The following is a 15,113-nucleotide window of genomic DNA, read 5'->3' as shown; positions in this document are numbered from 1 at the left end:
AAGAAGTCAAGGACTTGCCATCAGATTTTGCCTGCAATACCTATAATTTGGGTGAATTCCTCTCTTCTCAAGTTCTCCCAAATATCCTGAGGTTCTTGCATCTGCCAGGAAGTGACCTTTCTTACTCACCTGGTAAGCCTGTCAGGAACTCTGTAAGCAAGATACCAGGCTGTTTTTCCAAGGGGGTTTATTGGCTCTGTAAAGTCAACCTTAGTTTATTTAAACTGGTCATATCTGATTTTATGCACATCATTTTCAAATATGACATTCCATCCAAAGCCTTGGTAATATAACCAATGTTTCCAACTGTGTCCCATTACAAGAACAGATTCTTATTGATTTATGCAAATAACTGTATTGACATGAAAAATAAGAATACTCATTAAGATCTTAGTTTCTGAGTTCTGGAGGGATCAGGTGCGGGGACAGGAGCGGGGGAAGTAATTATTTCATCTTTGTTCACAAAGGTATACTTTGTACCAAATTGCGATAGGTCATAGATAGGTTAAGAGAAAAGAGAAAAGTTTCCTTAAATCTGGAAAAACAAGACATTAAAGGATCAGCAGCAGTGTTTCAAACAAGAAGTCATAACAAATTATAATCATCTTTGATGTGATATTAGAATATAGGTGAGGTTCAGTGGGGTGGAGTCCTGGGCTGATGACCAAGAAGGAATTCTTGAGAGGTCTTTGGTGCAAAATGGTGGTTTATTAAAGCACAAGGAGAGGACCTGTGGGCAGAAAGAGCGGCTGCACGGGGTTTGTGAGGGGTGGCTGATTATATACTACGGGGTTGGGGGAGGTAAGGAAAAGGGAGGTTTCAAGAGAACTTTCATATGCTAAGGAGGACCTACAAGACACTAGAGGCCTTGCCATTGTCAAGTTAAGGTTGTTTTTTCCTTCTAGCAAGGCATTAACATTAAGATAGTTGGGAGATTCCTGGAAGAATATCACACTGTCTCACCCAGGAGTGGGGGTGGGGGAGGTTGCAGGGTGTCAGCTTAGGCTGTATCTTCAGCTTGCCTTCTGTTCCCTCATCAAATCTCATCAATTCATTCAATCCCATGTTATTAACTCTTGTTCTGCTGCTAGCCATTTCATGAATCAAGTTTTCCCTTAGAGTTCTGTAAATTCTTATTGAGCTCAATGGGATGATCTTAAAATTATGAGAAGTCTGTACTTGTCAGGGTCTTTTCTATGAATCTCTCTCTGAAGATGAAACACACCCGCAAAAACATCAGAATAAAACAGTAACTTCTGTAAATGACAAAGACTTAAAAATGGCCACAGTTAAAGATCTGATTAGAGTTAATTACAATGCAATTGAAAAAAATATTTATTTCTATGACATACAACATTATAAGATAGTACTAAAATTATGTCTGAAACATTATACCAGGACATATAAGATTTCTAGACTTTCATTCAATTTCTGGGACATATAACATATATCTACAAAAATATAATCTAAAGATAAGCATTGCTTAATTGACAAAGTTTTAACTGAATTTAGCCAATTTGTTTAGCATCTCTCTTTTACAAAGAAGGAGAATAAATCTTTTGAGATATTCCAGGGACACTCTTTAAAATCCCAGTTAGTTTGAGGTCAAAAGGACTTCATTTAGAATTTGAATTTGGGAAATTTGTCAAAAATATCAAAAGGATTTGGACATGTGACTAATTAGGATTGCAGGTCATTGTGAAACAATACTTAATCATCTATTGGACCAGGTGACAATAAAAGACTTCAAAGGCAAATACAGAAGGTATTTGTTTTTCTGAGCAAAACTATTCAGAGACCTGATACAGTATAGGAAATTATTTTGACAAAACACAGAATCTTTGTTTTCTAGGCAGATTACTTAAAAGGCAAAGAAAAACCTTTCACAGAGTCTCTTACCAGGAACAGCTCAATAGTCCAAGGAAACTGTCCTTTTAGCAAATTAAAGAAAATTAAGTTTTAAGGGCTCCTGGCTGTCTCAGTTGGTGCATGAGACTCTTGATCTTGGAGTTCTGATTTGAGCCCCATGTTGTGTGTAGAGATTACTTAAAAAAATAAAATCTTAGAAAAAAAAGGAAAAAAATAATGTTTTAGTTTTATATAAGTACACTATTGATATTAAAGCTTATATTTTAAAACCTTATAATAAAAATTCCACTTTTAGCCAATTTGGCTTCACAGGGTAAAATTCTCTCCCCAATTTTCTTTCTTTTTTGAAAAAAATATTTATTTATTTGAGAGAGAGAGAATGGGGGTGGGGAAGCAGAGGGAGAGGGAGAGAGAAACTCAAACAGGCTCTGCACTGAGCACAGAGCTTGATGCAGGACTTATGACCTGAGCTGAAGCTAAGAGTCCATTGCTTAATCAACTGTGCCACCCAGGTGCCCCTCTCTTCCCCATTTTCTATACCATTTTGTATTTTATGCTCTTTTTCCCATTTTGAAATAACCAGTTTTACTTTAGGACAAATCTATATTCTTTTCCCTTGGCAAAACACATCTCCATTCCTCATCAATTCTTTTACTGAAAACACATATCCTTGCATATAGAGATGTTTCCCTTAATATTCCTAGTAGCTTTAATTGCAATACTAGAATTCTTTTTTAAAAATTTTTTATTGTTATGTTAATCACCATACATTACATCATTAGTTTTTGATGTAGTGTTCCATGATTCATTGTTTGTGCATAACACCCAGTGCTCCACGCAGAACATGCCCTCTTTAATACCCATCACCAGGCTAACCCATCCCCCCACCCCCCTCCTCTAGAACCCTCAGTTTGTTTTTCAGAGTCCATCGTCTCTCATGGTTCGTCTCCCCCTCCGACTGCAATACTAGAATTCTTAACCCCTAAAAACCTTAATTTCTAGTGGAAATTAAGAAGAAAACAGCTGTGAGCTATCTCTTATATTAGCTGTCTGTGGATTGGCAGACCTGTTAATTCTTTTTATAATTTTTAGAAATGCATACTTTCTCATACATTTTTCAGTATTAGTGTATTAGACATTTTTTAAAAAAAGATTTCATTTATTTAATTGTCAGAGAGGAAGCGCATAAGCAGGAGGAGTGGCAGGCAGAGGAAGAAGCAAGTTCCCTGCTGAGCAAGGAGCCCAACTCGGGACTTGACCCCAGGACCCTGGGATCATGACCTGAGCTGGAGGCAGACACTTAACTGACTGAGCCACCCAAGTATCCTGACATGTTTCTTAATATAAATTATTTTTTGTTTTCTCTGTAGAAGAAAACCAAAAGTGGATAAACCTATGTTCAGGAATTAAGGTTTCAGTATTTTATCTTTTTTTTTTTTAAGGTTTTATTTATTTATTCGACAGAGAGAGACACAGTAAGAGAGGGAACACAAACAGGGGCAGAGGGAGAGGGAGAACCGGACTCCCAGCTGAGCAATGAGCCCGATGTGGGACTCGATCCCAGGACCCTGGGATCATGACCTGAGCCGAAGGCAGACACTTAACAACTGAGCCACCCAGGCGCCCTCAGTATTTTATCTTATTTGGAAATTATATAGATATTCATTAGCTATTTGTCATTTAATTTAATTTAGAAAACTTTAAAGTTTTAGGTTACCAAAAGGATCTGAAAAGTTTTTTTTTCTTTAAATTTTTTAATTGTTGTGTTAATCACCATACATTACATCATTAGTTTTTGATCTAGTGTTCCATGATTCATTGTTTGTGCATAACACCCAGTGCTCTATGCAGTGGAAAGTTTTTTAACATAGGCATATCATAAAGGTTTTTCGTGCTGACAAATTTCATAAAAGGGATAACATGAACTTATTTGACTAATAAATCCAGGTAGAATAAAAGTTGTGTGTCTGCATTACATTCAATGCTAATAATTTCAAAGACATGTCTTTTTTAATTAAACCAACAAAATTAAATTAGCTTTAATAGCAAATATTTACAGTATCACACGAACCTATATCTATTATATTTTTGAGAATTTTATGAATACTCAATTCACATAAGCACTTAGTTTTAAGTCAATTAAACAGAGCTCTTCTACAAATTAATTTTAACAATTCAATCCCAAGCAGAAAATTTACATTTACAACACATGTATAGAGGTACATTTAAACATGCAGACGGATACAGAGACCTTATAGTTTTCATTTTGAAATTTTAGCCCTGAGACATGTATAATAATGCAACTCACTAGCTTATAAAAGAACAGTTGGAATAAGTTAACCTGTTCTGATGGCTAGATTTAGATTTCTAGATTCTTTAGATTTCTTTAGATTCTTCATTTGCATCAACCTCCCCTATTATGTTGATTCTGATAAGGATTATCTCTCTGAAGTTTGTATTTCAAAGAGATGACATAGATAAGAGTTGTTGGAGAAGACCAGGTAGAACATTTACACCTCAAAGGCACAAGGAAAGAATGTCAGTTCCTTGAGGAAGAATTTTTGTTCCCTAAGGTCAGAATTTTTACAATATTTACAAGCCTTTTGAGATAAGTAGGGGAGGTTTTGGCATTGGTAAAATGGAGAGGTAGAATTTGAATTATGTCTGGAGCTGAATTTCTGGTTTTGCAAATATTTGTAAGATAAGGATAGTTGCTTTCAATTCCTCTAGGAATTTGGTTTCTACTTATATCACATCACATGTTGATCCACCCATCCAATTCCATTATCCTCAACTTGCTTCTTTATATCAGGGAGAAGTTTTCCAAGTAAGATGGAAATCAAAGGACTTCTGTGTTCTGGATTTAGAGCTATTTGTCTTTCGAATGTTTTAGTAAATTCTTCCACAAAGGCTTTGGAAGGTTTTTCTTTCCCTCTGGGTACATAGTTTCATTTTAACTTAAGGAAGAAAGCCTAATAAAAATTCCTATCAGGCTCTGATCTTTTTAATATTCAAATATTTTAAATATTTTTTCTTTGCCAATTGACACAACATTAAGCTTTGAGAGCAGGGACTGCTGGAGAGACATTGCAGGAAGAAGCTGTTTACCTTCCCAGTTCCTGTGTGCCTTGCAGCAGGCTACTGGAGTATAGGTGGCAACTCTGGCAACCAGCAATACATGAGTTTTCCTCAGAACTGGACCACTGAAGGGCCCAGTGGTCAGCAGTACCTAAGAGCCAGAAGCTTCCCATGGCACCCCAGTGAGGTGGTTTTGTAGTGGAATGCTTCCAGCAAGATACCTCTTCTTTAACATCTTTTCTTAGCAGGGTGTATTTCCAAGTTGCACTAACATGGCACCAGAGAGACTTCTCTGCCTTTCAGTGAGTTCCCTGCCCTACCTACTCCAACAAGGTCTTGCTCTAAAACTAGACAGGCTGGGAGATTCTTTTGCATTTATCCTATCTCAGCCCTTGGGGTAGGAGCTACTCCATGATAGCTGCTATTCCTATATTATTTAGAGCTCCCTTTACTTCTTACTATCCCTTCCTTCATTATTCTGATTCTCTGTTATGGTTAATATTTCTTCATTTTAAACTTCTTCTGTTCAAATTACTGTGTGGTTTCTACCTCCCGATTGAATCTTGACTGATACAGTTCCTCCATTGTACAATGGCTCCTCCTCAACTATAGTTTAACTAACTATAACTTTAGGTAATTAAAGACTCTGTTCAGTCAGGACTCTTCTAGTTGCAATTAAGAGTAATCTCATTCAAATTAGCTTAAACAAAAAAGAATTCATAAGTTCAAATCACAAATTCTTAAGAGGGGCAGAAATGAGGGGTTCTGGGAATTAAATGCTACCATGTCTCTGTTTCTGTCCTTTCTTTCTCCCTCTCTCCACTCCATATCTTGCTTCTGTTTTTTTCTGCATGTGCTTTCACTGTTTCAAGCCAGCCATAACTATGCATCTAGAATCATGGCTACATTTCTGTGTAGGCTTATAATTCTGTTTGAATCCTACCCTAACTCTGAAAAAATTATTATTTTCTTTCATCTCCAGTTAGAAAAATCTTGAGAAAGACACTGACCTAATCTGGGCTGTGTGCCCATCAGAGACCAATCACCGTGTCCAGAGAGATGAGTATATTTCGCCCATGCTGAGTCACATGCTCAGTTCTATGGTTAGGGAAGGAGGTAAAGTGATTAGCAGTGCCTAAAAGATTCATTTGTTTGGAGTGGTGAAAATTTTGATTAAAAAAAAAAGGAGGGGAATGCTTTTTTGAGAAGATAAAACTATACAAATTTAAGATATAGACTCAAGCTTCATGAACTGAAAAGGATAACATATTTGTGGTCAAAACCAAAATGTCATTCATAGCACTTTGGTGGTTAAATAATGATAGTCCCCCTTCTTCAAACAACTGGCCAAGCTAATAACTGTTAGCACATTTCCCTTGTCCAACAGGATTTAACTGTTGTAAGTACTGTTAGTTACCTATCAACAGCCAATCCCTCCAATATTCCTTACCAACAGAACCCTGGTTTGGTTCACCCTTATCGTGGCCATGTGCTCAGTGAAGGAGTCCTTCTCTAGCTCCAAAGAGTAAGTTTCTGTTAGCAAAGTCCGTTGTGGAAATTCCATTTTTTTTTTTTTTTTTTTGCCATTGATTGTTTAGGAATGGATGTGTAAGGCAATTCTAGCAAACACGACTTGAAAGAAACTTTTCCACGACAGCTTCTGGGAAAGGTTTTTCTGCCATTGCAAGGGAAGACTGCCCCTTTATGATATCTCAACATTGCTGTATGAGGGAAAGATGCCTGGAGATGAGGCAGCCATCTTGGAACCATGATGAGAAAAGCAGGAGGACAAAAACCAACACACTGGGGATGGGAGCAAGAAAACATGTCAAGAGCCACATTTTTCATTGAAAGAGTCTTTGATGGCACTGCTGGGCTCTTAAATTAACCAACCTGGAAATCACTCTATCTCCAGAACTCCTTTATGGAAAAATTAATTCCTTACTGTTTAAGTCACTTTTAGTTGAGTTTTCTGTTATATACAGCCAAAAACATTAGAATTAAAATTCAGGACATCAGGTATCATCAACTTTACATGGAAATAGCATATTTGCTTGCAAAATCATATCCCTTTGTCTTATGAAGAAATAAGAATGGGAATATTAGGGGCAATAAAATCAGCTAGAGCACCTTTGCCCTCAGAATCATCCAATATCACTGGGTTAACTACCACACACAATCAGATGTCTACACAGATCCAGTCAATATAAGGGAGATGTACCTCTCTTTACAAGTGGACATAGCATTCAAAAGAGAGAGAAGAAAATCCACCTTTCAAAGCAATATCATTTGCCAGAGAGACAGACAGATGTTTGAAAGCCATTATACCTCCACAATCCATGTGAGTATCTCTCATTTGGAATGCCATCTGGTGAGCTCCTCCAAAACTGTACTCAACAGGTAATTCTATCTGTGAGGAATGCATTCAGCTGGCATGCAGCTATTTCATTTCTCTCAAAAGGAATAAAGATATATATATATATATATATATATATATATATATATATATACACACACACACACACACATATATATACATATATACATATATATATACACATACCACACTGATAGCTTCCTTTTATAGTTTTTCTGTACTATACACTTTAGCCCTTAAATGTATTCTGATTCTTTAGTATTTATCTTTTAAATATGTCTCTTCTTGTTATAAAGATTACAATTTCCTAGAAACCAACTAGTAGGGAAAGTATGTGCTTTGGTCTCAGAATCATAGCTTAAAATCTCAGTTCTTTCACTTACAGTTCTTGTAACTTTGGACAAATTACTTAACTTTTTTTTTTTTTTTTAAGTAGGCTTCATGCTCAGCATGGAACCCAATGCGGGGTTTGAACTCACAACCCTGAGATCAAGACCTGAGCTGAGGTCAAGAGTCGGATGCTTAATTGACTAAGCCACCCAGGCACCACTCTTTTTTTTTTTAAGATTTTATTTTTAAGTAACCTCTGTACCCAATGTGGAATTCAAACTCACAACCCCAAGATCAAGAGTCGCATGCTCCACCAACTGAGCCAGCCAGGCACCCCAAGTTATTTAACTTCTGAGCCTCAGTTCCTTCTCTATAAAGTGTGAATAATAACATGTCCTCTCACAATAGCATCTCTCTTACTTTTATACATTTTTATCTACAAGTTGTCACATTTTTAAATTACAGTGATACTAAGTCATGCAGGGATTTTGGATGAAAGAATATTGTTTCTTGATTCTCAATGCCAAGTTCTCAGTGGAAAGCAGCTAACTTCATTGCTTCTTCATGATCTCACAGAAGAGTAAGAGGATTCCAGACCCTTCTAATTCCTCAATATTGACAACAGAATTGACAAAGCACCTCTTCCCACTATAAACACAAAGAAGTGCTGGGGAAACTATTACTAAATCATTTTAAGATTTTGTTTATTTATTTTAGAGAGAGAGAGAGAGAGCTGGGTGGGGGAGGAGTGCAGTGGAAGAGAGAGGAAAGGGTAAAGATCTCAAGCAGACGCCACGCTGAGTGTGGAGCCTGTCCCAGGGCTCAATGTCATGACCCTGAGATCATGACCTGAGCTGAAACCAAGAGTCGGATGCTTAACTGACTTGAGCCACCCAGATGCCCTTACTAAATCCTTCTTTAATGGAAGAAATTAATAAAGAAAAAAGTGTGAGAAAAAACAATTAATTCTTGAAATGAAGCAAAAGCTCAAAGCCAGAGTAGTAAAATCCAAAAGTTGCCAATAGCTCTGGGTAAGACTAAACCAGGATATTGGCCCTAGGGTGTGAGTGTTGAGTGGCAGCACCTTTACAGCCTTGAGACTCTATAAGATTTCCAAGTGGGAATCTACCTAGAATCATCATAATGGAATAGCAGAATGTTAAAGACAAGGAGAAACATTTTAAAAAACAAACAGAAAGGAAAGACAGATTGCCTACATTGGATCAACAATTGGATAGACAACAAAATAGAGGTCAGAGGCAAAAGGAATTAATGTTTTAAAAGCACGAAGAGAAAATAACTGCTTTGTATATGCCTAATAACCAAGCCAAAATATAAAAAGCAAAAATGAACAGGATCACAAGATAATTTTACAAATCTGAAATTGTAGTGGAAGATTTTAATACATCTATCCAAAACTGATAGATCAGTCAAAAAAAAATCAGTAAGCCTCTAGAAGACTTGAATTACACAATTATGAGCTTCATATAAAAACACTACTCTACTATCAAAATGATAACATGCCCATTCTTTTCAAACACACATAAACTCTTTCAAAAACAAATCATATATTAGGCCATAAAAGAAGAGAAATTCCAAAAAATTGATATATTTTCTCTGAAAAAAAGTAATAAAATTTGAAATGAATTATTAAAAATATGGCAAATAAATGAATAAATAAACTCATGTATTGTAGAAACTAAAAAGTACATTTTTATTTATTTTTCTTTTTCTTTTTTTATTTTTTTAAAGATTTTATTTATTTGACAGGTAAAGACATAGCGAGAAAGGGAACACAAGCAGGGCGAGTGGGAGAGGGAGAAGTGGTTTGCTGTGGAGCAGGGAGCCCAATGAAGGGCCTGATCCCAGGACTCTGGGATCATGACCTGAACCAAAGACAGACGCTTACCGACTGAGCCACCCAGGCGCTCCTATTTTTTTTTAAGATTTTATTTATTTACTTGAGAGAGAGAGAGAGCACAGAGGGAGAGGGAGAAGCTGACTCCCTCTGAGCAAGGAGCCCAAAGCAGGGCTTGATCCCAGGACCTGAGCCAAAGTCAGATGCTTAACCAACTGGGCCACCCAGGCGCCCCTAAAAAGTACATTTTTAAGTAATTTACTTTTCAATGAAAAATTAAGATAGAAAAAAATATGTAGAACTAAATGTCAATGAAAATATTAGTTACTAAAATTTGGATACATCTGAGAGAGTATAGCCTTAAATGTATGTGTATCCGATAATAGAAATATTAACAATCCATGGCTCTGGGGCACCTGGGTGGCTCAGTGGTTAAGCGTCTGCCTTTATCTCAGGTCATGATCCCAGGGTCCTGGGATAAATCGCACTTGATGGTGTCTAATTCTTTTAATACATCCCTTTAATTGTTAAATTCAGCTTGCTAATATTCCGTTGAGGGCTTTAGCATCTATGTTTATCAGGGATATCGGCCTGTAATTTTCTTTTCTTATAGTGTTCTTGTCAGGTTTTGGTTTCAGGTTAATGTGGATCTCATAAAATAAGTTTGAAACAGTTCTCTTATTTTTTTTGAAGAGTTTGAGAAGGATTGGTATTAATTTTTCTTTAAATGTTTGGTGGAATTTGCCAATGAAGCTATCTGGTCCTAGACTTTTATTTGTTGAGAGATTTGATTACTGATTCAGTCTGCTTACTGATAAATGGTAAGTTCAGACTTTCTATTTCTTCCCACATCAGGCTCCCTGCTCCGTGGGAAGTCTGCTTCTCCCTCTCCCACTCCCCCTGCTTGTGTTTCCTCTCACTGTGTCTCTGTCTATCAAATAAATAAAGTCTTTAAAAAAAAAAAGTAAAAAAAAGAAATCCATAGCTCCATGTTCAATTCAGTAAGTTGGAAAAACAACAGCAGAGTAAATTCAAAGGGAGCAAGAAGAAATTTTTTAAAAAGTAGAAATTCATAAAATAAAAAATGAAGAGATAATCATTTTGAAAGACTAATAAAATTGGGGCACCTGTGTGGCTCAGGCATTGAGCATGTGCCTTCGGCTCAGGTAACGATCCCGGGATCCTGGGATGGAGCCCTGCATCCGGCTCCCTGCTCAGCGGGAAGCCTGCTTCTCCCTCTCCCATTCCCCCTGCTTGTGTTCCCTCTCTTGCTGTGTCTCTCTCTGTCAAATAAATAAATAAAATCTTAAAAAAAAAAGACTGATAAAATAATGTTTGGTGATTAAACATATACAGGAGGTACAATGATACTAAGATTGAAAGGGTTTATAATTACAGGTAAAGAAGGAAAATTTAAAGCCACAATAAATTTTGTCAATTAAGTCATATAAAATTGCCAATATTCAGCCTTTTGACCTTACAAAACCACAGTTTCATGTTATTATATATTTTATTTATTTATTTATTTATTTTAGAGAAAGAGAAGGTGGGGAGAGGGAGAGAGAGAATCTTAAGGGGAGCCCCACGTGGGGCTTCATCTCACAACCCTGAGATCATGACCTGAACCCAAATCCAGAGTTGGACATTTAACCGACTAAGCCACGCAGGCACCCCCCTTTATTTTTATTTATTATTATTTTTTTTTTTTTAGAGAGGGGGAGAGAGAGAGAGTGTGTGTGTGTGTTATTATAAACAACCATAAGCCCAAACATTTGAAAACACAAAAACATAAAGTGGATAATTTTCTAGAGAAATGTAAATGACCAAAGTTATCTAAAAAGGAAATTTTAAAACTTTAATATACTTATAATCATTAAATAAATTTAACTATAGTGATGGGACGCCTGGGTGGCTCAGTTGGTTAAGCATCTGCTTTTGGCTCAGATCATGATCCCACGGTCCTGGGATCGAGTCCCGCATTGGGCTCCCAGTTCCACGGGGAGCCTGTTTCTCCCTCTGCCTCTGCCTCTCTCTCTGTCTCTCTTGAATAAATAAATAATATCTTAAAAAAAAAACCTATGGTTAAAAAAATCCATTCCCAAAACAGAATGAGGCCCAGACAGTTTATAGCTTATTGTTAGCAAACCTTTTAGAACAACATTTAATATTTATCTAGGAATAGAAAAATAGAGGGAAAAAAATGCTATTGGTTCCACTTCAGGGTATTCACCCTAAAAAAATTCTCATACATGTATGTGTAGAGGGATAGGGAGATACATCCTGGGATGATCATGACCATAAAGTTTATAATACCCCAATTATACAACACTAAATCTCTTTCAACAGAAGACTGGATAAATAAATTGTGGGATATTTATACCATAGTCAAAATAGATAAATCAGAGCTACATGTATCAGCATAAGTAAATCTTAAAATATTAAGGTTCAGTGAAAAAAACAAGTTGGAAAAGAAATGTACTGGATGATATCATTTATAGAAATCTTTTATAAGGATAATGTCTGTATATAAACAACTGCATGTTCTTTGTGGTTACAAAGGTAGTAAAAGTACTAGAGTATACATGTTAGTGAAGCTTAGGATAGTTGTTACATCTGGGGCTGAAGCAAAATAGATAGAAGGGGTTTGGGGAGGGAATTTCAATGATATCTACACCATTTTGTTTGTAAGGGTTAAAGTAAATATTTGTACCGGGTTGAATGGTGGCCTCCAAAAGAATATGTTCCATCAAAAGCCTATGAATATCACCCTATTTAGAAAAAGGGTCTTTGCAGATGTAATTAAGTTAAGGATCTGGAGATGAGATCATCCTGAATCAGGGTGAGCCCTAAATCCAATGACGAATATCTTTCTGAAGAGGAGAGGAGAGAAGATACATAGTGTCTTGGTTTGCTGGCAGCCACCAGAAGCTAGGAGAGAGAGATAGAAAAGATTCTCCCTCAAAGCCTCCAGAAAGAATCAACCATGGTGACATCTTCATTTTGGACTTCTGGCATCTAGAACTTTGACAGGATAAATTTTTATTGTTTTAAGCCATCAAATTTGTGGTAATGTGTTATGGCAGCCCTAGGAAACTAATACAATAGTGCAAAAAGTTAAAATATGTCAAATCTTGGGGGTTTATTGGGTATTATTCTCTGTATTTTTCTTTCTTTTCTTTCTTTCTTTCTTTCTTTCTTTCTTTCTTTCTTTCTTTCTTTCTTTCTTTCTTTCTTTCTTTCTTTCTTTCTTTCTCTTTTCTTCCTTTCTTTCCCTTTATAAGAGGAAGTTTTATTCTTTTTTTTAAAAGATTTTATTTATTTATTTGAGAGAGCAAGAATGAGAGAGAGAGAGAGCACATGAGAGGGGGGAGGGTCAGAGGGAGAAGCAGACTCCCCGCTGAGCAGGGAGCCCGATGCGGGACTCGATCCAGGGACCCCAGATCATGACCTGAGCCGAAGGCAGTTGCTTAACCAACTGAGCCACCCAGGCACCCCGAGGAAGTTTTATTCTTAATTATTTATCTTAATAGTTTCAGAAAGAGAAACAGATTAGCTCAGTCCAACATGATTGGCAGTTGGCAAAATCTAGTGAAGCAAGTGTTCTGATTGCTAAGGATTTAATTTGGGTGCTTTTAATACTTAGCCATCTTTAGCACTTCAAACTTAATCCAGGAGAAATGCATCATTCCCCTCCCTTTCACTTTAATACCCCATCTACCTGATGTGGGAAACAAAGCCAGAAGAGAAATTATTATATTTCCTTACTACCTACAGCCCATTGACAAGTCCTTGAAACAGGCAGAGTGACAGACTGCCTCAATGTTAATACTTTCCTAAGGGCAAAAGACAACCCTAGCCTGACTCCCAGGATCCTATAAGTCTACTTTAACATATAAAAATTCCTTTGGAAACTTCCTTTATCTCTAAACCCCGCAAGATATGTGTTGGCAATCATCCCCCAAGCATATGGTCCACCGATATACATCTGAAGGGTCTCATGACTAAGGTTTTATTAGATGGTAATAAATGACCTTTTCCCACCAACAGCTAGCCCCCTCAAGGTCCTGGAAGCCTTGCTTCTAAAATTCCTTAGAGACTTACGCTATCCCTAACCCCCTCCCAACTTGAAGGTATATAATGGGCCATTCCTCATGACCCCAGTGCAGCTCCTCCTGCCCACGGGTCCTGTTCCTGCGCTTTCATAAAACCTCCTTTTTGCACCAAAGATGTCTCATGAATTCTTTCTTGGCCATCGGCTTTGAACCCTAACGTCTTTCCTACATCACTACCTCACTTTAATATGGAAATATCTTCATTAAATATGATCCTCAGAGGAACAAGTTCCCTGGAGTACAGCCATGAGGACAGTGCACAAATAGGAAAACTCGAAAGAAAAGTCTGTATGATAATTTACTAATCTAAGGAAACAATACTTTCCAATGTATTAAGAAACAAACTCAGTTACAAATGCACTAATAGGTCAATGTGAAGAGGTCTGGTAACTGCAAAGGGCTGGCAATTTACAAGCCACACCGTGCACCTAGCCTTGTGTAATGGCCCTCAGAAGCCAGAAGTGTTCTCTCCACTGTAGGCCACATACAAAAATCCATCTTCATCTTGTCTCTTCTCATAAAGCTGTCCTGTAGTTATGCTGGACTGTGGGACTGTCTTATCCACCAACAGGAAGATTGCCTTTTCAGAAGGGAGCTGAATCCTTTTCCTGACGATCCACGTGAACTGAGCCACCGTGATGTCAGACCGAACCAGATACTTCCGTTTGTCAGTGTCGGCAGTCTGAGAGCCTGAGACTTTTCCCACAACCACGGGAACCCGGTTGCCATATTTCGCTCAGATCTTTGCAGATTCCAGCATCTGTATTTCAGTGAGTGGTCCTCCTCGAAGGTTCACGTCATGGTGGCTCCGGTGGGGAAGGGATGCCCCCAGCTGTCGGAGCCTTGGAGCTCAGTGCACCAACCACTGTATTTTTTCTGTATAGTTCAAACATCTCATAATTTAAAAGTGTGTATAAATGCTATACAATTAGGAAGGAGAGGCCCATCAAGCCTATGATAAAATGCTCCTTCATGGCTCCCAGCTGCTTTTGGCTCCAGATATACATGAAGACTTGATAGTAGAGAATAAAGTCAATCCTCTGCTCCATTTCTCTTTTGCCTAATTCCAGCCATTTGACCAAAAAGTTTTTATAGCCCTTGATTTTGGTATTCTGAATAGAATAATTAAAAAATTCTTGCATCAAGCCCAACACCAACACTTTTAAGAATGATTACACAGTCTTTTATTATTTCTCTATTATTTATGCAAAGCAATGAAGTGTTAATGTGTTTGATAGCAGTTAATGGATAAAGTGTTAGATGGGGAGCTTCTGGAAGTGTATATTAATTTTTCTTATAAATTATTATAAAAATAATCACCCTTTATTAGCCTTTAGTACTGTTAAGTTGAATTTTCCTGGAACACAAATTTGACCTGCAACATGAACTACTAAACAGAGATGGCACTTCACTAACCTGGGCAAAACCTAAGGAAAGGCAAGAACAGCAAGACCTTGCACACAGTAGAACAGGGAGTTTTATGCAAAGT

The 15,113-nt window shown here is 37.3% G+C and overlaps 1 protein-coding gene and 1 pseudogene across 1 annotated transcript in view; one reads left to right on the top strand and one right to left on the bottom strand.

Annotated features, from left to right (window-relative positions):
- The window catches only part of METTL8 (methyltransferase like 8), a 170,112-nt gene extending 155,324 nt beyond the window's left edge, over nucleotides 1–14,788 (top strand). Inside the window, exon 11 of the mRNA XM_027591530.1 lies at nucleotides 14,148–14,788. Within this exon, the coding sequence (XP_027447331.1) occupies nucleotides 14,148–14,158 (11 nt within the window). The 3' untranslated portion in view covers nucleotides 14,159–14,788. The remainder of the gene's footprint in view (nucleotides 1–14,147) is intronic.
- On the bottom strand, nucleotides 14,073–14,425 carry LOC113921016 (annotated as a pseudogene).
- Nucleotides 14,789–15,113: the final 325 nt, after the last annotated feature.

Source organism: Zalophus californianus, chromosome 3 (assembly GCF_009762305.2).
Source record: "Zalophus californianus isolate mZalCal1 chromosome 3, mZalCal1.pri.v2, whole genome shotgun sequence".
NCBI classification, from domain to species: Eukaryota; Metazoa; Chordata; class Mammalia; order Carnivora; family Otariidae; genus Zalophus; species Zalophus californianus.
The sequence above is the reverse complement of the archived record's forward strand: the minus strand, read 5'-3'. Positions and strand labels throughout refer to the sequence as shown.